General features: G+C 45.6%; 1 protein-coding gene across 2 annotated transcripts in view; it reads left to right on the top strand.

Annotated features, from left to right (window-relative positions):
* The window catches only part of DOCK1 (dedicator of cytokinesis 1), a 2312292-nt gene that overhangs the window by 189519 nt on the left and 2095823 nt on the right, over window positions 1-26950 (top strand). For both annotated transcript variants that reach the window (XM_069611483.1, XM_069611484.1), the window contains exons 3-4: window positions 2115-2155; window positions 26582-26637. In XM_069611483.1, coding sequence (XP_069467584.1) covers window positions 2115-2155; window positions 26582-26637 — 97 coding nt within the window. The remainder of the gene's footprint in view (window positions 1-2114; window positions 2156-26581; window positions 26638-26950) is intronic.

The following is a 26950-nucleotide window of genomic DNA, read 5'->3' as shown; positions in this document are numbered from 1 at the left end:
GCTGGGACATCTGGGTAATGGAGCATCCGTAGGCCTGGGAAGAAAAACAGGGATACTCCTAACAGTCCCCCCACCACCCAGTTGGTCAAGCTCTCTGAAGATCCCATTGTTTCCAAGTTTGGATAGCTGGCAGGTAACGACACTGGAAGAGGGAAGGGCCTGGGACGATAGGCAGGAGCTTTAATGATGAGATTAACTTGGATGGAGGCAGCGTCCGGTGTTGTTTGATACAGAGCACAAGGAGTTGCAGTGTTTAGGGCGCAGTCCGACAAGATACTGATAACAAATGATGTTGTGACACATCTGGCATGGGTGGGGGGAAGAGAGCTAGATTTTGTAGACCAGTGCATACGAGGGTGGGCTGGGTCTATGTTGATATCTGGGCACAAGTGTTGAAACTTGAAATTGACCCCTATGGTCGGCCCAGAGAGCTGTTACTTGTGGAGCCATTGATCTATGAGCAAAAGTGAGCTGATTCCCTGTATGTATTGTGGCGGATTTGAAAAGTGTTCTGATAGAGGATAGAGAATGTCGGAGCCTAATGCTACACTTAGATAATAAGGGAATCGCTGTGGTGAAGGTCCATGCTTGTTTGACCTTCACATCAAACCCCTCACCCCTAAAATCTAAATCTCAGCTGAAACAAGTGCTTGTAAACCAACAGCATCCCAAAAATAACACATCATTTGTGTGGCCCCCTGCTTAGAAGCCCCTCATGGCGGCAGATGGACTATAATGAAACCTAGTGATAACTGGTTCTGCAATTCCCCCAACGCCTACAGAACTACCGGGCCAGAAAATATATCTACAGATCCCAGTAAACAGAATGAAGGTGTGGGGGCTGTGCAACTTACGTTTTCAGTGTTCTCTATGGAAGCTAATGCTGTTCACCGGAGTGCACAGTCCTGTGTCAGTGTGGTTGGTATCTCGGGGGCATCAAGGTATCTGGGATCCAATCCGAGTGTGTGAAAATGTATGTTGAGGTATCCACAACAAGGTAGGGGCTGTGTGATAAGTCACATGATGTAATGCCCCATATCCCCCAGCAGGAGCCGGGTGCTGTAGCACCTCAGTGCCTGCTCTAGGCCGTCTACAGGTGTCAATGTGTTTGGCTGAGCCTCTTGGCAGATGAGGCATTTTGGTACCTTACCTAACCGCCACCTGCACTGTGGTATTAGCAATGAGGATGTTGCTCTCCGCTGACTGTCCCCATCTGATCTCGAGCCTCATTACTTTCGGGGAGATGCTTTGGAGATGCCAGATGGGACGCAAGCTAGCACTGCAGGGCTGAGTCCGCACACAATCCCAAAGGACTCTTTATTGCAGGTATGCCTGGAGCAGTGTCCACTGCTTCGGTAGGAATATCTTCATTTCAGCTTCTCTGGGGTTCATTCCCCACCATTCAGCACACCAGCGTCGCTCCCCTACAGCTGCATACCTCTCTGCATTGGCTGCCTTCTAGCTCTCCGCTAGTCTGGGTTGGCATCTCTGCAGAGGAACCTATTCACAGAAGTACAGAAGGAGCCCTACAGTTGCACCATTATGGCCCCAGGGATTCCAAGCAGAGGTGTTCTTGGGTTGCGGATAGAGGTATGGCATTATTTGAAGCTTAAGCAGAGGGGATGCAATGTCAATTGACTGTCCTCATCTGCACCACCTTGTGTTCCTCAAAAATGGTCTCATAGATATAATCGTCCTCCAAAACCACGAAGCTTATTTCGTCTCAATACCAGTATTATGGTCGTTTTCTGACAAGTTCACTAATTAACGTGATGAGCAAAATCTGAAGTAGTACAATACACAAGTGTAGAAAATAGTTGATGAAATGGAGCCTTCGATTGCATGAACTATGTTCTGATTCACTGTAGTGTACTAGGCCCCCACTTGATAAGCAGAATGTCATTATGCACCTATGAAGTAGGACATTTATATTTGTCATCGTTAAACTCGAGTGCACTAGCGCGCAAATCACCCAGATGCTCTGGTGATTGCATGTTGCATAAACTAGTTCATCATTTCATGTGTTCTCCCTGCAGATTGAACATTGTCAATGTAATTATCATTCCAACATGAAGTGCTCCGTTTTGATATGTACACCGTGATTTTTATTACAGGTTGGTACAGAGGTTACACGTTAAGAAAAAAGTCTAAAAAGGTATGTGATTACTTCTTTTGTTCAACCTTTTCTTGAGCATTTACAGCACAAATTCATTGTGCTGTAGATGTATTTAAACACACATCGAGCAGATATATAGATGGAACTTATATTGCTGTATATGAAATTGAATGTCTTATGAGTAAAATGCTAATCTTCAATTTTTGTAAAGATGCAGCGGTTATAAAAAATGCAGTTTGGATTTTACTGAAGTCTTTGATAATGTGTCAGTTTGGGAGTGTTTCGTTTACTGTTAATATGTTATACAAAACAAAGTGCAATCAAAATATTGACACCTGTATCAATTCCAGGGTCCATTATTCAGCCAATGGAAGCTCTGGTCTTCTGATTATGTATTTATTCGATATGTATAAGGTGCTTATACAACAATCACTTCATGATCTAAGATATGGTTTATGTATTGGGACATTGAGAAAAGCCATGTATCCCATGCTCTTTTTGTGGCAATTTCCAGCCAGTGTACCCGCATGTACGTGGACTGCCCAGAATGCTTTTGTGCGTCAATTTTCCATACTGAGGTATCTTACTTTAAAGGTCTACTATCAAAAGTACCTGTTCTCCAACGGGTTCTGTAGACAGACATGGCAACACTCCTCAGTTGTTAAAAAAAAAAAAAACTAAACAAAAATAAATCCATGATCCTGTAGGTCGCTGTTCCGGTCCGCTTATCGCTTGATGTGCTTTGCACCCTGAAATAAACCACACTGAGAATGGGAGTGTGTGGCTGGCTGCCATACCCTGGGGCAGACATTGGGGGGAGGCGGGAGTTGGTGTGCTGCTGCACACCAAGACCTTCTGAGCTCTCTCCCCACCTGTCGCCTCACCCTGGCGTGGTGCAGTTCGTTGCGGTGCAAATATCTCCGAAATCCTGCTTGCTAGGGCCTTGAAACTTGATCCAGCTTTATTATCATCAAAATAAAGCTAGGGCAGCATACAAACATTGAATTCTTAGAGCTCTCACTGGTCACATAAAAACAATGGTTTATATATTTTACATTGGTCATACCTGACATCATACTGTAATCTTAGTTACCAAAAACCTATGCGTAACGGGGACATATATATTCTATAGGGCTTACATTTCTAATTGGGTAATGCTTTTCTGGTGGCTCCTTCTGAGACCACCTCTAAATTGATAAAGGTAAAAAGACCTCTCGGCAATAGCTAATTGTCTGGCAACTTAATTTATGGGTGTCGTAGCATTAGGGATTTTCATGGTTTGGCTTTGTGCTAACCAACCTTGGACAAGGGGAGAGAGATCCACAGACTGCTTTCCTTTCAATTAGAGAAGATATCCCTCATTTCTAGGTCATGAGCCAGGGTGATCTCTTTGTATTTGGCCATGTGTGGCATTTCATGTCTGAGTGTGCGTGTACATAGTAAGGCAGGTGTCCTATCTGTGTTTGTTGCTAATGAATAGACTCTGTTGTTTAATTATAGGTCACATGTGATGGAACCGTGGTTGGAATGATTTCATCCTGCATTTATTGGGATTTTAGCAAATATTGATGCAAGTGTTATGTTTTCATTTGCCACTGGGGACACTCTTGAATTATTGTTCATGGAGTCTTTTGGTTTATAGTATTCCTGCACCTAGCTTACAAAGGCTGGCTGTTCTCCTAAAAAAACTTTAATTAGTCTGGGAATATACTTATTGCAACCTGGGAATTGTTATCTCGTGTCTTTGCAGTACATTTGGACCCTCCCCTAATTCACAGTAACCTTGGCTATGGTTGCCAGCTTCTGTCTGGGCTCTGCACGGAACTGTATTTCTATGGTTTCTATGGTTTCAACATTTCGTGTTCTCTCAAAGCCTTGAGCCCTTTGTCTATCTGAAAGCATGTGGTAGCTTCCATTTTAGAAAATATGACGCTCATTACTCACATTTCTATGTCAGTGAGCTATTTTTGCGTGTCGTTCATGTTGCATTCAGTTTATACATTGCTTATGTTAGTATTCTTAATGTTTTATGGATGCTATGTTATTATTCTTCATGTATCAATGCATATATATTACGTGGTGTGGGTGTTCTTCATGTTGAGTGCACATTTGCTTCGTGTCTAATGCATGCACATGTATTGTCACAATATTATTTGGATTACCTTTGCCATCTTCAGCTTAGATTGTGTCCAGGTCCAGCTGTACCTGCCTGGGATAAGGGTTATGCAATTTTCTTAGTAGCGTTTCTCACCTTTACGAAATTGGGTCGGGGGAAGGACAGAAGCTATGGGTGACGTATTCATCTGTCTGCCGACAATACATGCCTAAATGATCCGTTCCATTTTGGAGATGATAGTACAGTTATGGTTTTAACTTTGTGTGCTGGGTTCTTGTAGTCCTAGATTTCCCTGTTACAAACCCAGGACTACACGTCCCATAATACACAGTTGTTACCAGGACTGGACTAGCATCTCCAGAGTCGAATGGATAATGTTAGCAAGTGTGCAGTGTTTATTGTTACTAGTTACATGTTCATTAAACTAGCATTACAAGTTTGTTTGTTTATTTGGTAATGAGCACCAAACCCATAAGTAACTGGGTGTAGCAGATACAAGTATATTTATGGCTTAGTTATAACATGGAAAAGGTACAGAAGTACAGTTTGGGAATACAGTGGGTAGGGAGCATCATACAAAACAAGTGCAGTGGTTAGTTCAGCCGAGTGGTACATTAGGAAAAAAGAATAGTCAAGTAGTCAGGTGCACATAAGGGTACATCAAAACGAGCAGGAATTAATCGTCATTTGTCCGGAGCCATTTTGACACATTGTGTCACCAGTTACTTGTGTATGGTTATTCCCCCCCCCCACAATAAAAGCACTTTCTTTTTAATTGCACAACTCCATGTTTTAATTCCTCTGGAGGGGTAATTATTGCTTTGGATTATGACTCTTCCCCCCAGCTATAACCTGGGTTGGGTCAATATCCATCAGGAAGGACCTCGCACTCGGTCTAGGTTGCTTAATTACTGAACAAGCTACTGATTCACTGACAATACCATACTATCCGTTCGGTTTGTTGCCATTTACCATTCGTTGCTTTCAATTCGTCCCCTGAAACCATGCTATTCTGAGGAAATGAATTCAGAAAATGACACCTTCTGTTTACACCTCAGAATCCGGTCCTGTTGGTGCCAAATTTAGCAGCTGCCATTGCCACTATCATCGGTTTAGTTTATCTGGCAACCAGCAGAACGTATCAAAAGCTTTTAAAATTGAGACTCCTGCTTTGTTGGCAAAACATACTTGGAATACTCTGAACAGTTTCACTGGGTGGAGATCGCAGTCTAAATCTTTAGTCAGGGGAGTTGCATTCCTAAAAGTAAAGTAATTGTATGTTTTCCTGATGTGGTCACCATTCACCATATCTTTCTGCTGCTGCAGTTCCCTTGTATTCATGCATGCCTAGATGCGTCACTGTGCCTGAGTCAATGTATGTTTTGCCAGAACTTTCTTCAAATGTCTTACTAAAAAAGGCTCTTAGTAAAAAATCATCTTTATGCTTTTTTCAGTTTCTATACAATTATTGTGGTATTTCGACACACGCAACTTTTTTATTTATATGCTCTATAGTGTGATTGCCTATTTTAGCACACTAAAGATGGGATGTGCTTGATTATGTGATAATCCACTGCATTTGTTTACTGAATGCATCCTAATTGTCACTAATGTGTGGCCCTTTTTCCAATTATGTTGTAGACATCACAGCTTTAAGATGAAAACCTAAATCACGTACACAGGGACTATAATTTGTCCAGAAGTAGCAAAGCGGTTTTAAAAGCGAACAACCTATGAACCGCACATCCCCCGATGGCCGCAGTGACCACATAGATACTTGTGCAGAATACACAGTTGCCCGTTTGTTGCTTTGCTTTGTATGCAACCTGTTTGTCAACCCCGTCTTTCTTCTAACTCAATTTCCATTGTCCACTTAAATTACCTTTGCTATTTTTCAATGATGTTGCCTTATAGCTCACTCTAATCCTTCCTGACAGCAGTTTATTACTCTAACCTTAAGCATCCCGTTTGCTCCAGAGACTGTCTATCATTTGCGCGCACACATATGCTCTCTCCTCTTGCCTCTAATGACAGGGACAGTCTCACCTTGCCTCCTTCTTTCAGTTCTGGGTTGTCTGTTCCCAGCACAAACCACCCAAATGCAATGTGTTTTACGAATCATTTTACCATTCTTAGTTATATTTCAGGATAGCAAATCATTTCAATGCAACAAAATAATGAAATAAAATTAAAAACAGATTGCATAAACAATAAGAATATCCACAGGATTTTTAGAGTGTTAAACATTTTACATTCTTAAAGGGACTGAAGCAAATCACAGACATCAATGACATAATTCGCAACATGTGCAACTGGGGGTAACGTAGGTAATAAACTAAATGTTGTGAAATGTCAGGGAAACCAGACTGGGTAGGATGGCTCAGGGGTAGTGCTCGCCTTCGAAGCAAGAAGTGGAGCAACACAGGTTCGAGCCCCAGGTCCATGCTTCGAAATCGCGTTATAAAGAACCAATTACAATTAAACATGGAAAGCTTGCCAGATCAAAAACATTTACGAAATCTAGTTGGAAAGTGTTCTAGTAAATTTGACAACACAGTATAATATATACAAGAGCATCAGGCAAACTTTGACAACAATGTGATTTCAATAATTTCCAATTGATCATTGACGGCACTACTTTTAGGCGAAAGTAGTCTGTAAACGAGGCCATGCAACTCTTGTTTAAGGCTAAGACGTCACTGGGGTGTGCACGTACCCCTTATTTCTCATCTGGCAACAGCTGGAGTTCATCGCAAGCCTCGACGCGTTTGATCCAACTGGTTGAAGGAGTCTGATCATCCTTTGAGTAAGGTGGCACATCTGCTAGTGTATAGAACTGCAAAGTAGAGAACCCCAGGCAGGAGTTATTGCCCCCACCCCCCCCCCCACATGGCACAGTAGGGAAGACAGGAGGCTATGCAGGGGCTAGGCAAACTATTATTTTGGAACTCAATACCTTTGCTGCAAATCGTGATGCTGCTTCCATTGAAGTTAATACTTTTATCACCGGCTTAACTGGTGATGTAATGGAGGCAGAATGCAACATCAGTGCACCAGAGTTTATGGTTAAGCAAATGTCAGCCACAATTGAAAGATTTGGTCAGAAGGTTCTATGTTTGCTTCTGTTTGCTAGGGAGTAGAAGAGTAGAAACGGGGGGGGGGGTTTGGGAGAACCCCCAAATACATTTTTTTTAAAGTCAGTATTTTTTCGATTTATTTTTTTACGGTAAAATCACAGATAACCGAGTAAACCATTATTAACATTGAATGGTGCAGAGTATTTGGTTACCTCAAAAGTTGGTTGGTTTGGCTCCCATTACTCCATCGTGGAAAACAGATATTTAACAGCAAGGGCAAAAGCAAAACATTGCATTCATGTGACTGGATTCACAAAGGAGAAATGTGGATGGAATCTACTTTGTCATACTCTTATGTCCCGTCCCCATTTCTCCATACTCCATGGGCGTCCCTTCCAAGGGATGTAAGACAGAACCTTTTTCACCAGAAAAAGTCTTCCCCTTCAAATTTAGAGGTGCGCAGGGGTGCGACCCTGGGAGCATGCGCTACCTTGACTCCGCCTACCAGCGCCATTCCTCAGTCTCCATTTCCGCATCGACGAGAACCGGCCAATTTCACCAGCGCTCCTGGGTTTTTATTCGGCCATGTAATAGAACACGCTCTTCCCTGAATTTTTCTTCTATCTTTTTGTCATCTCTTTGTCATTCAGGTACTCAGTCCTCCAGTTCTTTGCCTTCGCTGCCTTGACCCTGACCACAGCTGGCAAGGTTGTACCTCATCCGATGGACCAACTCCACGCAGACTGAAGAACAGTCTAGCTAGGTGGAGGGAGCTCTTCGAAAGATCGCCTCCAGAAGACTTGAAAAATTTGTCAAGCAGAGATTGAGACCCAAAGGAGGGCCGCTATTTTCCATTGCACCCCGTAAGGGCGACTCCTTCCTGAGGAAACTCTCGAGCAGGAGGAACCTCTCACCTCTCGGCTTCTAGTACCAGCGCGTGCACCAAGGCTAGACCAGCTACCGGCCTCACGGCCAAGGGGTCATCAGATCCTTCCAGAATCAGAGCTGAGGGACCGTAAGGTTCTTTTACCGGGTGTATACCTGAGCGGCAATGCCCTAGTACCGGCTCAATGTACGAGGGGTTGCCCGCACGCAGCACTACCAGCAACAATGACAAGGGCAATACACTTCCCAGCCCTAGACCTGAGGTGCAGGGTAGGCCTCATGCTCCACCACCAAGAGTCTTGGTGGAGGCCGGGCCCAGGGAGCCATGCACCATGACTTTGGCAAGTGGCACGCAGCTCGACAAAATGGCAGCCGCACCAGAAACCGTGGCCGCTCGTCCGATGCCGTTCCTAGGAACAGAGCAAGCGGGTGAACGAGTTTCAAGGTGGGACTGGTGTCAACCAAGTGCGTGGCCTACAGTTTATCCATCAGCAGGGCAGGTTTCCCCTGCTACCTAGACAGAGTGCTCTCCGGCCCCAGCGACCCACAGCCACTCCGCCAACATCCCCTTCCTCCGCTTCTGCCTCCGAAGACAGATTCTTCAAAAGATTCCTGGCGCTGATACAACCCCCCCAGATGGGGGCCATCATACAGGATGCAGTCAGGGACTTGCTCCCCCCGGTCACTCCACCGGCACCCATAGTCATTCCTCCCATGGCTCCGGCACCACAGGCCCCATCGCTGCCCCTGCTGGCTCCTCAGATTCCGGTTCCCCTGCCTGCCACAGCTCAGCGGTCCCGCAGCATGCCGCAGCCCACAGTACCCAGCACGCTTCCTCCTGCTCCGGACCATCTGGACACCTGTGTGGATACAGACGAGGAGGAGGACCCTCATACGCCATCGTCAGCAAAGGCCTTCCACAACAGGCTTGCAGGCTTGGCAGAATATCTGGGCCTTCCTCAACCCAAGGTAGAGCAGCCCAAGGAGGGGGTCTTGACAAAAGTCCTCGACCTAAAACCCCCTACCAAGACAGGTATTCCGATGCAGAAGTATGTTGTGGTTCTGGCCACGAAGGGGTGGCCCAAGCTACACTCGGCCCAATCTGTCAATCAGCACCTCAATGCCGAGTATTGACCGATGGAAGGGGATACACTCTTGTTATCAACGCACCCCCAACTGCATTCTTCTGTGATCGCTGCTCTAAGCCTCAGTACTCCCCAGCCACCTCATCCACGGCACTGCTAGGCAAGGAGGATAAGACCTTGGAGGGATACGGGAAAAAGCTGTACTCCAACTCCTCCCTGCACCTGTGTCAGGCCAGTGTGGATGCCATGCTGACAGCCACTAGCCAGAGGTTGTGGTGGGAAATAGCAGACTTCCTTCCAGAACTTCCGGTGCAGAGCCAGGCACACTTCAAGACGGGTCTAAGAGAATCCAGGCTGGTAGCACAGGACATCATGGAGTCCACCGTGGCCCACATTGATACCTCTTGCCGCACCATCTGCATTGCCACGGCTATGAGAAGGACGCCCTGGCTTCGGGCTACTAAGTTTAACCCTGACGTCCAGGATCGCATATTGGACCTTCCGTTCGAGGGTAGTGACCTCTTCCACTCTACCACAGACAAGGAATTAGATCAGAAGAACAGCTCTTTATCTATCCTGATGAAGGCCACACCCAAGGCGTACACCCAGTCGCATCAACGCTCTGACAAGGGGCGGGCATTTGGCAGGTTCCAGGGATTCCAGGAACAGAGGTTGAGACAACCTGACCGCTCGCCAAGTCTGCACCGGCGCAAACAACAAAAAGCGGGGTGAGCAAGGGCTTCTTGCCTTTTTGCTGTCTGAGGCTGCTGCAGAGGAGGGGGACTGGAAGCCCTTCAGGCCCCCGTGTCTCCAGTGGGTGGTAGGCTTGCCTCTCAGCATTTCTGACGCCAGAACTTTTTGGTCCCCTGGGTCCTCTCTGTAGTATCCAGGGGATACCACCTACAAATGCCTTCCTCTCCTCCCTCCTCCCCTCCACTCCCACAGATTGGGACAGCACCTATGGTGGAGGAGATCCAGTCGCTCGTTGAGAGCAAAGCAGTGGAAGAAGTACCAACCTTCCAAGGAGGATTAGGCTTTTATTCCAGGATTTTTGCCTTTCAAAAGAACAACCAGGCTGGCCTGAGAGTTGTTGGACCTATCCACCCTCAACCTCTCCCTACCTCTTCGGAGATTCAAGATGGTTACGCCAGCACTCATTGCAGAGACAATAGACAAGGGAGACTGGATGTGCTACCTGTATCTGAAGGACGCCTACCTACACATCCCGATTTGGCAGCCTCATTGCTCCTTCCTACGCTTAAGGATCATGGGCTGTCATTTCCAGTACAAGGTGCTACCCTTTGGCCTCAACTCAGCCCCCAGGGTATTTACCAGAACGACTGGCTTGTCAGGGTGAGATCCCCGAAAGGTGTTACCCACACTTCCTCTGCACTTATGAACACACTCCACGACCTGGGGTTTACTGTCAACCTCAAAAAGTCTCTGCTGCAGCCCACGCAGAGCCTCACCTTCCTGGGCCTCATCTGGGATACGAGCTGCGAGAAAGTATTTCCCTCAGAGGACAAGATTACGACCATCAAAAGGGCCACTACACACTTCCTTACCAGAGCAGTGACCTCGGCTTGGTGGCACCAACACCTATTGGGTATCATGGCAGAGGTCGTCCTGGCCGTGCCACAAATGAGGCTCTGGATGAGGAGATTACAGCTGCACTTCTCATCCTCATGGAATCAGGAGAAGGGCTCCCAAGCTGAGCTGGTCAGCATACCGCCTTCTCTCCACTCGGACCTCATGTGGTGGTCCAAGGACTACAACCTGAGGACGGTCATGCCCCTCTGGCAGCTGTCCCCGCAGGTCGTCATTACTATGGACTCCTCCGTAGAGGGCTGGGGAGCAACTCTGGACAGCCACAGCGTACACAGAGTCTGGACCCGGAAAGAGCAGGAGTCTCTTATCTGGCTGGAGCTCAGGGCCATTTGGCTAGCCCTCAGAGCCTTCCTTCCATGTTACGCTCACCTGGTATCCACGGGGACGCCACCCAGCCAGTTGGTCATTGGTGCCCTTCCCAATGATTCCCTGGTGTGGTCTTGGTGTCGATGGGATTCCGTCTGGAAATGAAGAATATATTAGGACTGGGCTACCAAGGTAAGTTTTCCCCCACCTCCCTTGTGTTTCCAGCCCCTCCAGGTTCTCTTCTCACCTGGTTGTCGGAATCAGTGGGCTCTCCGTCCTGCTCTCTGGGCAGGGGCGCGTTGTCTTTTGTGGGCGTGGGCGGTCCAGTTACTTCACTGACTGCTGCCCTTGTAGTGTCTTTCAGGTAGGCGATTGATGGCGTCGTAATTCTTGCAGGCCTTTTCTCTGTTCTAAATGTCTTTTTTTTATCTCCCTAGGAGCGCGGAGTGTCCGCTTGGAGAACTGGATATGCTGGTTCTCACCGGGTGATGATGGCGCGCTATGATGCGGTAAGGATGCGCTTGGCCTAGCGATGTCTTGTCTTGTCCTCACTGACCTGTGCATTTCTCTTTTCGTAGGTCGCGGCGAGTTCCCAGCGCAGATGAGTTCCGGAGCTATGCCGGACGAAAAGCAACCAACCAGGTAAGTTTTAAGCGCTTTGTGGTTGTAATGTCTCCACTACATCCTTTAATGATGTCTTTCTCCTTTTCTCAGGTCCTTCGATCCGGGTGGTGAACTCCACCAACAGAGCTACCCAGGAGCTGCGAGCAGTGAAGGATGATGAATGCAGGTAAGATTCTGCTGCTAACAATGTTTTTGGTTTTTCTGCAGGTCCGGAACTCACCAGGTTCGTGAGAAAGCTGGACACGGTGAGCATCACGTTGCTAGAAGCAAAGTAACGCGAAGCATGTTGTCTTGTTCAGGTGTGCTTTAAATAGCCACTGTAAAGTAGTCCAGGTAAAGTAGTCCCTAGGCCACCACACTCAAAACACTAGACCGCTTAGCTTGGTTCTAGGAATCAAGCTATGTGGATGCCTCCATGTTGGCTGAAAGCCTAAATAAAGTAGTTCCTCAAGCAGATGTCTTTCCTTACTGATGAGCCTGGCGCCAGAGGTGCCAGGACTGGCCCCAAGGGGGCCTGAGAAGTGGATGCCAGGCCTTATTAGTGATCCAAGCCCTGATTCCACCTGGCCAATGGGCTTGCCAGTGGGGATCAGGGCTGAGGGTCGTGACATTCCACTCATTGGGGGCACGACCGTCCTTATCCAGACCAACAACTCCACCAGCATGTACTATGTCAACAAGCAGGGGGGGTACCAGGTCCCCTCAATGGGACCTCTACCTTACGGCCGCCCACCACCCGGGGGATGCCAACTTGGAAGCGGACAGGCTCAGCAGGCTGGGAGCAGACAATTAAGAATGGCAACTGAACGGCCAGGTACTGCAGGAGGTCTTTACCAAATGGGGCCATCAGATGGATCTATTTGCCTCCTGGAAGAACAGAAAGTGGCATCAGTTCGCTTCCTGGCAGTGGCTGGGCCCCGGCTCCCTGTGGGAGATGCATTGCAGATTCAATGGGAAGGCATGACAGCATATGCCTTTCCTCCCACACCCCTGATCCCCAGGGTACTCCACAAGATGAAGGTCACTCTCTGGCCGGCCTCCCTTGGCCCTCCTCCTACCCCCACCTGTGAGGCTAAGAACCTCGGGTCATTTTTGACTCCACACTTTCCTTCTCCGCCCACATCTCTGATGTCTCTAAAAAGTCTAGCTTCTTACTGCACCTCCTCAGAGGTACTCTGCCTTTCCTCTCCTTCCCTCAGAAGCTCATGGTCTTCCAAGCTCTGGTTCTCTCTAGCATGGAATTTTGTAACAGCCTCTTTCTAAATCTACCTGCCTCTACTCTCCACCCTCTGCAACTAATCCAGAACAGGACTGTGAAACTTGTCCTTGGCCTCAAGCACTGGGATCATATCTCTGCAACTCAGAAATCTCTCCATTGGCTCCCAGTGGGTGCAAAGTTTTAAATTCAAAACCCTCTGCATTGTCCACAAGGCTTTCTGGCGCCTGGGTCCAAAATACCTTCAGCTATCCCTCCGCAAATACCTCCCCTCTCGAGCTCTTCGCTCCTCTACCTCTAACTCCCTCCGGGTCAGTCATATTTCAAAGAAACTAACTCGGGGTAGATCTGTCTTCGGCTGGGGCCTCCCTCTGGAACAGCCTCCCTGCCACTCTAAAACTTGAGGAGAACCATCTCCGGTTCTGGAAGCACCTCAAGACCTTCCTCTTTGCTTCTGCCTTCGCTCCCCCTCTCCCCTGCTGATCTGTTCTCTCTTGGCAACGCGCACCTGGCCAGCCTCTGTCCTCTGGGCCCAGGTACCTACTCATCCTGCCACCCTCCTGCACTGCCTCCAGGCCACCCCTTGAACTGGGGTCTCTATCTGTACCCATACTGCCCCCCCCTTTTCTTCCTGCACTTATCACATCTACCCTGTCTGCTGCCTTAAACCCAGCACTTGCCAATTGCTGGCTACACTACCACTTTTTGTTGCCTTTATTATTTATTTATTTACTATTATTATTTATCTGTTCTCCTTTGCACCGCACTTTCCACTTCTCCCCCTTCCATGTACTTTTCCCGTTCCCCTCTCCCATGCACTTGTGCGTGCTCAATGTCACTGGGCCTAGTAAGATCGTTGTTTAGTTCTGCCTTGTTCCCCTCCTTTGCCTTGGCACGCTCTGAAACTGTTGTGTACGAGCATGTTAAAAATATCAATATCAAGCTAGTCACCCCAGCATCATTTTGATAGCTCCTTGGGGGCTAGCGAGACCGTGGTTCTCTGAACTGCTCAGCCTCACGGACAGACCACCCATTGGTCCGGCACCTCTGCTGTCTCAGCAGGTGGGCAGGGTCCTCCACTGCGTGCCTCAGAAGTTAGCCCTCACAGCGTGGTTCCTGAGCAGATCATCCTCGAAACACCTGAGCATATCACAAGCTAACCTGGAAATCATTCAGGGCGCCAGGAGCAAGGCTACCAAGAGCCAATGTAAATGCTAATGGAGCAGGTTCTCTCACTGGGTGGACTCTAAGGAAATCGACCCCCTTACATGCATACTGGATGACGTGCTCTCCTTCTGGTCGCACCTCGCGTGCTCAGGTGGACACATGTTACACTTACCTGGCAGCCATAGGGGCCTACAGAAATTCAGAGGAGGAAGTCTTCTCCTCCAACCCGATTGTCAAGAAACATCTGGCGGGATTGTCCATGCTTTACCCGCCCATTAAGATGCCACATACCGTGTGGGACCTCAATGTGGTGTTGGACGTATTGACGCACAAACCATTCGAGCCAATGGCATCCGCGGGCATCAGGCTGGTCACCATTAAGACTGCCTTGCTGGTGGAACTTGCCTCCGTTTGCAGTGTCAGCGAGATCCAGGCTCTGGTGGCCTCAGAGCCTTACACCACTTTTCACAGGGATAAGGTGGTCCTGCAGACTCAACCGGCATTCCTACCTAAGATACCCTCCGCCTTTCATCTAAATGAGGAAATAGGCTTGCCTACGTTCTTCGCTGACCCCAAGGACGACGAGGATCAACCTGGATGTCAGATGCACTCTGAAATTCTATCTGGACAGAACCAAGGGCTTCCGCAAATCGGACACACTTTTTGTCACCTTTTGGGGGCTCCAGACCTGGTTATCAGGCATCCAAGGCTTCTATTGCACGGTGGATGGTTGCGGCCATCAAAGAGGCCTATAAAGAGCAGCACAAGCCACTGCCAGCCAACATGCACGCTCACGCGGTCAGAGCCAAGGCCCCGGTTATCTCCTTCCAGCAGCAGGTTCTGTGGCAAGTCATAAGCAGGGCGGCTACCTGGGCCACCCCTTTGCTTTCTGTAAGCATTACTGTCTGGACGCCGGCTCTAAATCAGACGTGGCCTTCGGATAGGTAGTTCTAAGGAACTTATCTGCTTTAGGAGGGTCTCCTCTCTACTCTGGGGCTACATTCAGTTGTAATCGCCCATGCAGTATGGAGGAAAGGGGACGGGACGTAAGAGTAATTACAAGTTACTCACCATAGTGACTAACATAGTCCCCTTTCCTCCACACATTGCACCATCCTTCCCCCTAATAATGCTGGTATCATTAGGCAATGTTAAATATTGTCGACATGTCAATGGGGACTGAGGAGTGGCGCCTGTGGGTGGAGTCAAGGTAGTGTATGCTCCCAGGGCCGCACCCCTCTAAATTTAAAGGGGAAGACGTTTTTTTCTGGTGAAAAAGGTTCCGTCTCCCGTCCCTTGCAAGAGAGACCCATGCAGTATGGAGCAAAGAGGACAAAGAGTATGTCAGTCACTACGGTGAGTAACTTGTAATTTTTATTTCAAAGACATTTGTACATGCATTCTCTCCCCTTTTTCTGATATGCAAATTCATGCAGAAGTTCACTATTTTATCTGCCACAGTAATAGGAGTCTCCTCAGTGAAGTGGCATCTCAGTCAGTGTTCACCAAACGTTTTGCATGTCTTTGATATTTTAAGGAAGCCACGTCGGACTAGAAACCGCTCCAGGATGAAGTACAGCAGCCTCCCATTGAAATCGGACTCGAAGAGCATAGCAGAGTGAAGTCTGAGGGTTTGTGAACCTTCCTCCGTGCTACAACAGCATGGATGTGGTTCATGAATGCAGAACGGCTGCAATGTTTGCATGTTGTGCATGTTAAGACATTTCACCCATATTGCGTGGTGCATTTTCTTTTTCTGTACTGAACCTCATTTGCTTGGAACTTTCAAACTCTTGTGCGGCATATTATCACTGTTCCTAATCCTGTATGAAAGCTTTCTGTGGTGCTAAACTTTCATCCTACGTGTAGCCCACGGCTCCACGGGGCCAGGCTAATAGAGGCTACATACATCTCCCATAAGTGACTCTAGGAATAGAGATGCAGACACTAGGGCAAATAAAGTATTTTTTTTGGAGTAGTGTGTTTTTTATTTCTCTGTGTCTTTGTGTGTATGTGTTTTTGGAAGAGTCCATCCAGTCCACCATGTGTCCTGATGGAATGTTTAAAAGAAAGAGACAAGAAAAGAACAGTAGAACAGGACGCTCTTGCTCAAGAATGGGCTGGGCAGAGGAGAAACAAATCTAAAGAGGATGTAAAATAAAATGACAGTTGGATGAGAAAGGAGACGGCAGAGAAAGAAAAAGACTTACCTTGGGAGGTCGCTGCCTTAAATGAAACCCCCTCCCCTGGGCCTAATTCCCGAAAATGGTGTTGCATGTGGACCACACCCCCACCGAGACTAACCCAGGGGGCTGAGCTGATAATGCTAGGGTTAGCTCGGGTGCCCCTGGGCCGTGGTACCTGTCGGCCTGCCCAGGGGCCAGGCCGAACAGGCCCAGTGATATTCATAGCCCAAGCCGCATGACAGCTGCTGCTTGGGCCAACAAAGAACAGCCTGACCCATGCCACTTTTCGGGGGCGTAGCCCAGACCAGGCTTCCCACTGAGGCCTCTGAGGGCCTGCTTCGTGGCCAGCATGGTGGGCCCTTCAAAAAAAGTCTAGAGGGTGAAGCGGTCAAGATAAGTCCCGTCTGGCCTCGCTGGCCAGCGCGGGTGAAGAGTAGGAGAGGAGGAGGAAGTCCCAGGCAGCTCCATTGAGCGGCCTGAGTGAAGGAAAGCCCTGCGCCGCCCAGCGGAGCACCCCGGGTGAAGGATTGCGGCCTGCCCCCCTGTGTCTTGCAATGCATTGCAGAGGGAGCAGGCCAGAAGCCCATCAAGGTCACGGGCACGCAGCAGTATGCGTGGCAACATCCCATGACAACGGGGGCACCACCTGAAGATGAAATGGTGGCGCAGGCATAACAATAAATTGAGGTGCTTGGCTGTAAATGATTTTTCTTTGTTTTTACACACTTATTTAATAGCATTTCCTGTGAGATGGGAAGCCAAAGCAGAGAATGCAAAGCCTATGTGGAATAGGCATATGGAGATTAAGGACAATTTTTACTGCTGAAGACCGGACTCTATTAAATTGATTTAATGGAGTGCTTAGGAAGACTGAAATAAATGCTATTAGCATAGCTCAATGTTGAAGGCGTGTGGCGATCCAGACGAAGGGTTCTGACCAGAGGACATTTTCAGAAGTTGTCTTATTTAACTTAAAAATAAACTGCCTCACTAACCCTATTGCTAAAGGGAGTTCCCTTTATAACTAAACTATGGTGCTTGTCAATAATCTAAATCAAAAGTAGTCCTCAGTCCAAAACCTATTTCACTAAACTGGCCCTACCAGTTACTAACACATCAAAGAATATAGCTGAAGTGTCCTGCACTCTTGGTTCTCCCCAAAAGTGTCTCTGGTTTGGTTTTCTTCAAAAGTGTCTCTGGTTGTCCCAGGAATCCCTCCTAGGTCTGATTCCAATGGTTTGGAAGTAAATAACGGTTCTTTTCAAAGGAAAATCCGTTCTTGTCAATCCATCAAAAGGTCCTCTAAGATCTATCCAATTTTAGAAATTAACAAAAGTTCCTTTCAAAGAAAACCACAGTTCTTGTCAGTCTATTATAAAAATCCTCCAAAGTTTCCCTATTTGCAATTCAGACAGTCTCAAGTCCCTGTAAACACACAATGTCCAAGTTTCTTTAAATGGAGAGATATTTCCCTGATCCCCCTCCTCCACTTGGGTGGGCCTTTCCCCACTTGGTTCATGGCTTGGGTATCTCAGTACTCCCCCTTGTATCTGCTTTTCACATTGCGTATTGAGCCCTCCAGGCTCTCTTAGGTTACTCTGTTCCAATATATTATGTCTGTGCAATATTGGCAATCCCTCTTTGTAGGTAGCTCTTAGCTCTTGTGAGTCTCCATGACCCCTCTGGCGGTTTATACTCCCCTGGATTCTCCGGCTCCCATAATGGTTCTCCTGATCTCCTTCTTTCTTTCTCTCTTAACCCATATGACCTTGAATTTGGGGCTAGGGCAATCCTTCCTTCTCCTCACTTGCTCTCTTGGCTCTCTTGTTACTCAGTTTCTCAGGCTCCCACAGCCCTTTAACTCTTCTTCCTTATGTGATATCTTTGGCCCTAGCCAATGTTCAGAAGTCAGGTTTTTGAGTCTCCCGTAATCTGCCTTGTCTACCTGCTCTCATTCTTCTGCTCGTCTCCCTCTCCCCTGGGCAGTCCTGGTACCTTCTCCAGTGTGGATCTGCTCCAGTGGGATGGCATCTCAGTGGGGCAATTTGCCTTCATTATTCTCTCCGTCTTCTCCGGTACATCAGCGTGTGCTGTCTGGAATCTGCCCGTCTCTGCAGTTTTCATCCTCCTAAGCAGAGCGAGCGACTCATTCTTCCGTATATACGTGGTTTCAGTATCTGTTTGCGGGCACCAGGCCCACCATGTCTACACTCTTGGTGCTGGTCTCCCGGTAACCTTCTCTCCTCTATTTGATCCTCCACTCTACCGCTGGCTCCGTGATGCACACTGCTCTGCCCCTCTGATTACAAGATAATTAGTTTGACGATGGATCAGCAGTGAAAAAAGGTCTTAATGCATCTCTAACCTTGGTGGTCCCCGTATCGACGAGACAGTAAAGGTTTTATCAGGGTTCTCCTACTATGCCAGGAGTTCTTGTCCCCAATGAGGGAGTCACTCCCAGTGAGGTCCTACTTGCCCAAACCACTAGGGAGGACCTTGTAGAGCTGTCTTACCTCCCTAGCCTCAAAGGGTGTCTCTTCTCCTTGGGGAGAAGGGACGATTATCCTGGATTCATCACAGTTGGCAGAATTTACTGTGGCCAGACAAGTTCTTTAAATATGTATCTGAGAGTTCTCATGGACCTCAATCAGTTCTGAGTGGTTCTAGCAATTCGTGAGTGAGAAAAAGAGTTTTTCATCTAACACCACTCCAAGGATTCTCACCTATGCACTGACTAAAGGACCAGAACCCAAGTAAGAAGTCCAATTTTCAGAAATCTTGGATGATTGACACTAGCCAAACGGGATCACTTTAGTTTTACTAGGGTTAAGCGTTGGAACATTTGAAGCCTGCAGGTGTTAATGTAACAGCAGGATTTGTTTAATGCAGGGCACAATATTTGCACTCACCATTAGCTGCTGGCTAGTGACATTTGACATCTTCGAGTAAGAAATTGTGTTCTCTATACATAGAAATGAGGTGACGAGAGACATTTTTAGGGCAGGCTAGTAGCTGGTTTAACAACTTCAGTGACATTTTTACTGCCCACGTATTCTAAAGAGGTCTGTCATCCACACAGTAGAAAAGTGATCGGCAATGAGAGCTAATTGTGTTTCAGAGGTAGAACAAAAACATGAAACAAATTAGACGAAAAGGCAGAGCTCAGTGGAATGCCACAAATAAAGGATTATGCTGGATAAATAAAATGAGGAATTAAAAACTGATTGTGTTCACTTTGATAAACACTGCATCATTGGAGTGCAGACCCTGGAATAACTATTAATTCTAGCCCAGACAAAACAGTTGTGAGATATATTTTGGTTAATTTATGGCTTCTACATTAAGCAGGCATCCCTTATAGAATACCCTCTGACATACACTCCCACCCCACAATTATGGGGATAAGAAACAAGATAATTTCTAAATCAATATTTTGTTTAATTAAAGTAAAATCAATGCAAAGGTGGTCCCCAGCTTTAAGTAGAGGAGGTCAACACAGTGTCACACAATCAAAGGCAGCGTGTCCACAAAAACGAAAATGACCTACCTGCATTTATCTCCCAATTTCTTACACACAAGCCTTCATTTCTGTCATCAATTCTGTATACTTATTGAGGTTTGAATAACAATGCATTTGAATTTTAACTCTGCCACTTACCAGCCATTGGGTTTAAATGTGCCACTTAGCCATCACAACCCTTTTGTTCTCTAATATGTTAACATCTTTAAACTGCACATAATATTTATAGGAATAGAAATGACTCCTGTAAACTCCCTTCCGTCTCTATTGTTTTAAATGTCTACAGCATCCAAAGGTTGCAAATGATAAATCCATTCTCTGTCAAGCTATGAACTGCAGACCCCCGGTTAACAATTTGAACTACCAACTACACCTGTGGAAACATGCAGGGTTCAGTTTGATTGAATTCGATTTCTCAAAAATGAAACTGCACACTGATTGCACGGAAGTGTTATCAGTTTGATACTGCACACACATTTTCAGAAATGCAATCCGTTTTCTTAAAAGGGAATCTCACTTGGCCCTTAAATATAGTGTGAAGCAAAATGCATTTCACATTACAATGCCCCTGTATGCTATTGGCAACCAGTGCTCCCCTAATGCTTCCAAACTAGCCACGCCTGGAACGTAGCATAGAAAAGGCTGAGGGGCAAAACTGATTTACTTTAGAAGAAATTTCATATTCACTTTTGAGAAGATGCTTTCAGTTTTAGGAGCATCCTGAACCCTTTAGATTGAATATCTCCCAGTCAGCAGGGCCCCTCCAGATCTGCTTCTATGAAGTTAGGACTGTCTCAGATTCAATTATCTGCAGGTTACCTTGTGGACAAGGCACATGGTTTTTCCTTTCCATTGCCCTTAAATTGCTCTCTCTCTGATTCATCCATCCATAATCTTAGTTGGTGGTTTTTCATGCAGCTTTTTCCAATGTCAGAATCCTATCCCCTTTGGGCTCCCACTTTTTAAAAGTGCTAAATATTCTCATGCTTATGTCATGATTATGTCACACTATTTAATTGGCCAAGTCCTTCCATCAGCGTGCCCAACAGTCACAGCCAAAGAGAATATACACCCCCAATCTTAATTGGAAGATTATAATTTCTGAACGTGTGATGAAGAAACAGTGGGGGACCAATCTTCTCTTAATATTATTGACTGTAGGAATGGGGTTTGTTATATAATTTCTGGTAGCAACCTGCTACTTTAATAATATAAAGATTGTTGTACTCACCTTGGCGAGATGAAAGTCTGCAAATGCAGCATGAATCTATGTTGCAAATGTTCAAAAATATTTTTCATTTTAATTGGTTGTGATGGAAAAAATAGAATTCCAGTTCCTTGCTTTATGATGCAGCATATTCAAATCACTCCCATTTCGCGGAAGTCTGACACACTCTGGAAAATATATTCCATACAACACTTGAGACCAGAACGCTTCGGTCCTATTAGGCTTATCAGTTTTTAATTCTATATAAATAACTCTTTTAGCTAATCTTAAAGGATATAGCTCTAATTAAATACATTTTGATAGTGTGTGTTTTTATATCGAATGTTTTATGATATGCAATTTATTTGTTATGAATATTAACTTCATGTATAAATGATGGTGCAAAAATGTTTCATGTAAACTAATATGCACAATATATCTTTTTTTAAAGTAATAATTTTGAATGATCACAGGGGATGGGAGTTTTGGTTGAGACTCTTGGCTTTAAAAGACACCCATTCCCATGTTTGTACTTGGTAGCATTCCAAAGTTATCAGACAAATTTATTGTAAGTGACTTCACCTAATGGAAAATATTCAATCATTTCCCTCCATGTGAACTCTGGACCAAAGCTGCATGCTCAGCACATGAGTTATATGTAAAATGCTCTTGGTGAGAACTTAGTCAATGATTAATTTTGTTTTGAGTAACCAACATGGCATCTAAAGTATATGTTTGGCCATATACTCACGCAGTGGTTCAGACCTGTTTATATTTCTTCTTATCCAATTGATGCCAAAGGTCATGCTTACAGAGTAGTTCTTGCAAGTTTGGTGACAACTTTACTGATTCTTTTTCTGTTTGCTTGACATGCATTGTCTGATGCAAGGAGTCCCCCATGTAATTGTTCCTCTGCCACTGGTGTTAACAGAAGGTACTGTGGTGAACCAGAAGAACTAATCTGACATTTTAAGGGTTTTTATTATTAAAAGAAAAAAAGGCATAGTCTGTCCCTATCACTGTGAGGGTATTGTTGCCTACCTAGTAAACTAAAGTATGGGTGTTCATCAGTCCTCTAAACAAAAATATAGTCCTTTGTCCGAAAACCTACTTTCTATCTAGCCCTACCACTATAGAAAATAACCTAAATAGTCAGAGCAGTATACAGTACACAGAAACAGGTCAAAGAGAGCCCTACGTCATTAGAGTTAGGGCTCTCTTTGACCAGTTATAGTGTTCTTGGCTGTCATATGTTTCATAGCTCCAAGAAGAAAAAGAAATGTCAAAATCAGCAACCAAACTTTCTCTTGCTTATCCCAATTGAAGTGCTCAAATGGAATTCAAAGTTCAAGTACTTGTGTTTCCTTGTCTCACACTTCTCAAGAGTTGTAATAGTCCTTGGTGCAAACTTAGCTTTACAGTTCCTTTCACTCTGAAGCTCTTCATTATCTCCCTTTTCCAACTATGTATATGAGCTCCTGTTATCTTCTTGTTTATTGGTTTGAACGCTCAAGGTTCGATTTCTCTTATTATCTTAATGGAGCCCTCCTGACTCTCATTTTGCTTTAGGCTTAATACGGTTGGGATTTGCCACTCTGTATTCCTTGGGTTTTTCGGGTTCCTGTAAACCACAACTTCATGTAATGTCCCACATTGATATATTGGCCTTCTTATTCCCCTAGCCACTCTGCTACCTGTTTTCAGCATCAGGTCCACTTCTTGGGAATTACATATGCACCTCACGGCTCACCCAGGGGTAGAGGATCTGTTGCTCCAGTCTCACCTGGTTTTGCATTGGCCTCTCCATCTCATTCGCTCAAGTGTTTCTCGGTTTGCCGGCCCTCTGGCATACTTCGCTCTCGGCTCTCCATTCGACTCTACTGTTGGCTCCGCGGTACTATGCTTCTCCGTCCTCCTCGACGTGGTGTTGTTAGAGTGATGCCTCTGTGTAGTGCTCTCTCGCCTCTCATTAGGTTTCTTTGTTCTTTTATGTTCATTACTTTGTATCCTGCAAGGGGCGTGTTGTTCATCCTTTGTTCTTGAATTCAGCTCTGCATTACCTACAGCCATTGAGATAAGAAAAATGTCAGTTTGCTGTCGGCTTCTCAATTCCCATGTACGCAGATAGTTTTCCACATGTGTAGTAATGGGAGCAAGGGGAACTCTCACTGAGATTCTTCTTGCTCAGCACCCTAGGGACAGTCTTGCTTAGCAAGCTCACCTCCCTAACCTCAAAGGGTGTGGCTTCCCTTGGGCAGAAAGGACGAACAAGTCAGATTTGTCACAGTACGTGGGTTGTGGAGAGCACAGACGAAAGGAATTCATACACATTTTTTTAAGCATTCATTGTTGGCACACACTTTTTTCCGTTTTGTAGGTAATTTATGCAGCTGTAGCAATGGAATAATATTGAGACATTCATGTTCAAAGCTCACATTGGAGGCGGAAATATTGTAAACAATATTTCAGCCAGCACACAGGAGCGCTAACCCCTGCAGAGATGGCAACGGAGCACTGAACCTCTTAGCAATGTACAGCGGTCTCTACAAAGTGCCCTTTGGCATTTCTATCATCAGCCACGCTGGGTTTCCTAATCGGTCTCATTTCACAAAAATAGTGGCAACAAGTCTCACGCCACAAAAAATGGGTCCTCCATTTCACACTAGCCAGATATTGTTCCATGATGACTGTTGCATTCTTCTATATGTCTTTCAATGTGGGTGCACGTTTTCCCTTAAAGAACCCATTGGCTATAAATGACAGGCATGTTGCCCCACCATGCCAATATATTGCTTTGCTTCACATTTATGTTGTGAAAAATCTAAATTTGAGTCTTTTAGCAGAAATCTTTGATAAAGTAACATCACTCACAATTAACTAAATGTGCTTTACCCTGGCAAGCCCCCCTGACGTGAAAACAAATGTACTTGCTCACAATGAGCACTGATCTATCATTTCATCCCCCTTTACATTTTGTTCCGAGCAACATCCTCCTTGGTAAATCTCTCTTCTTTACACAGTAAACTTTTTCTTTGTGTAATCAGCTTAGAATGCCAGATACAGATGTGCATGAACCTGCTCCTATCATGAATCGATGCTAATTCTGCAATGCACATGCAGATCCATTTGAACTGATGTAGTGGACCAGAAGGTTACATATACATTGTTATTCTGCTATGTTTTACTGCAGCAAGTATATTTATTTAGTTTTAGTTGCAACCTGAGTATGTCGGCATGCTATGCCCACATGTTCACCACAACTGTGTCGTTTTCTGTAGACATTCATCTTATGTCTAAATGTATTTTCCATAGCAATTCTAACCGTGGGATTCTTTTTACTAATTTAGCTGATAACTCAGAATATATACTCTGCAGAGTGAGAACTTACTCTGTTTACGTTACGCTCACCTGCTCTCTGCGGAGGTGTTGGGGCACTGTTGCAGCCATCCCTGAACTTGAATCACCCCCTTCAGGCATCTCTCTCAGTAGAAAAGCTGTGAGCGGTGGTACGTGGAAATACTGTTCCTGCGTGGATATAAGTGTGTGTGAGTGCACCAATCTGTGATTGTTGTACCTCTCGAACCCTTCACCCCAAAGTACGGTTTCTGTGAGCATACGCCGGCCCATAAAACTCACCTGTAAATTATGGAAGATAAGCTCTCCGTCCTGCTACTTCTGGCAGGGGCACGTCAAATGGGATCTAGTTCCTTCACTGATCCCTGATGATGAGGATTAGTTCAGTCCAGCTGCGACTATGCTTCTCCTTATGATTGGTAAGTCTTTCTTGAGCTCTTGTGATGCTGTTTGTTCTGTTTAATGTCTTTATATGTTGCTCCTATTTATGCCTGCAATAATGTCTTTCTTTTGTTTTTTTCCCTTAGATGGAAATGCGGCCTCAATGCAGCTGTGAGACGCGAGACGCGGCCGGATGGAAGGTGGATGCTACCGCAATGTTCGACAGCAGGTAAGTGATGGTTTAAGGAAAAGCGCGAAGTATGGCAAAGCGCAACCTTAAACTTTTTCGAAATTAGATATCTAACATTGTCTTCTGTTTTTCCTTGCAGGCACCGCTGTGGACGATGGAACGTATTGTGCTGTGGTGCCAAGATGAAGATTTCAGCATTCTGGAAAGTGTAAAGATGAATACTTGGTTCGCCGAAGAGATGTACAGGTAAGAACAGCTTCCCCTAGTTGGTAGGTATGCTGGCAGGAAACAGGATATCCAGGAAGCAGGATCTTCAAAGGTAAGTCTGACCTCCGGCGACCGTGAGCGTTACGCTGCTTGCAAGTGCAGAATAACGCGAAGCGTCTGTCTTGGGGATCGGGGCAGCTTATATAGCCGAGATCGTGGGCATGCCCGTTAGGGCCGGCTTACCAGCCATACCCTGCCACTCCTGGAGAATGAGCACGTGCAAAGGCAATCCATTAGCAGCCACACCCAAGAATACACTTGGGGCTGCTTAATGGATGGAATGTTCAAGGTTAATGCATCTGAAGTGCTATTTCCATAATAAAAGCTTTTTTGGTGTTAAATGGATGTTCTTGGTTACTTTTGTTCATGAGCCTGGCGCAGTGTCCACCCAGGTCTCCTGTGCATGTGACCCCTGCATGCCTTTGTCCCTGACTTCATGACCATGAAAGTTTAATGTTAAGAGGGTTTTGAAAAAGTATTATTTTTAATTAACTGAGTAAGAACGACTCCGCTGTGCGCTTTAGCTTATTGTGGACAAAAGGCGTGCTCAACCAGCAACAGCTTTGTCTGTCATTCAATTTTAGGATTTTGTCAGGTAAGCCCAATGCTGATGGAATTAGGGTTCATTCTGTTCGCAGCACTTCACACTCCTCCCCCACCTCCCAATGATGCCATTTTCATAACATACATCTCATACATCTCCAAAAACCTCCTCATGGAAACACTTTGAGCTTGCTTTAATCAAGCCTTACCATCAAACCTTGCACTCAAAGTGCCTGCAGTGTTTTTTCAAAGCAGTCTTCCGAGAGTTTAGTACTTTACTGGAGTTGCAAACGTCCTATTGGTGTCATGAAAATATCTTAACCGGGTCTCAATTTATAAGCACTATGCCTGTCCTTCACTGAAGTCCTTTTAAAAACAAGCATTGGCAAAGCCAATAGTGTTAGCTTTGTTAGCTTGTGTATAGGTATCAGGCATTTGCCAGGAACTGTTATTAGATTACCAGGTACTCGCACCAGTTTGCACGTGCTGCCGTCAGTGACCAGTTAATGCAACTTGCATATACAAAAGCCCAAAATGCTTGTTTCCAGGGCTGTTGCTCTCCACAACTTGAATATTTTAGACTTGGGAGTTTTGGATGAAACTGAAAATGCATTTTGAACTCTTCCTTATTTCAAATATTACGATTACTATTTTGCTTCTGAGCGTTTGACTTTTCAGTGTAATTATAATATACTATTATTCACATTTATTTATTTTTTCCACTGTTTTTAAGGGCATCTTTCCGGCTTCCTATATACATCTGAAAGAAGCAATTGTTGAAGGAAAGGGGTGAGTGTTTACTCCAGTTGTCAACAGTAAGATGTATTGCTGGCCAGCTACTTTTATGGAACACTTTCCATGGATTATTAGTTATTTTACATCAAACGGCTTCTTTTCTTTTGGGGGTAAAGATTATCTTGTGAGCAGCCCTTTTGCTCATACACTTGTTAAAGTGGCTGGTTTGACATCCGACCAGGATTTAGAAGTTGATGATAAGGTGTTATTTTGTAGTATAATTGTTTTGTCAAGTTCCGGTGCGTTAAATAACAGTCACATGTTGCCACAAAGAAAAATACGAACCGATGTCCTTTTAGAAGCAAAA

Source organism: Ambystoma mexicanum, chromosome 8 (assembly GCF_040938575.1).
Source record: "Ambystoma mexicanum isolate Mex_15411 chromosome 8, UKY_AmexF1_1, whole genome shotgun sequence".
NCBI classification, from domain to species: domain Eukaryota; kingdom Metazoa; phylum Chordata; class Amphibia; order Caudata; family Ambystomatidae; genus Ambystoma; species Ambystoma mexicanum.
The sequence above is the reverse complement of the archived record's forward strand: the minus strand, read 5'-3'. Positions and strand labels throughout refer to the sequence as shown.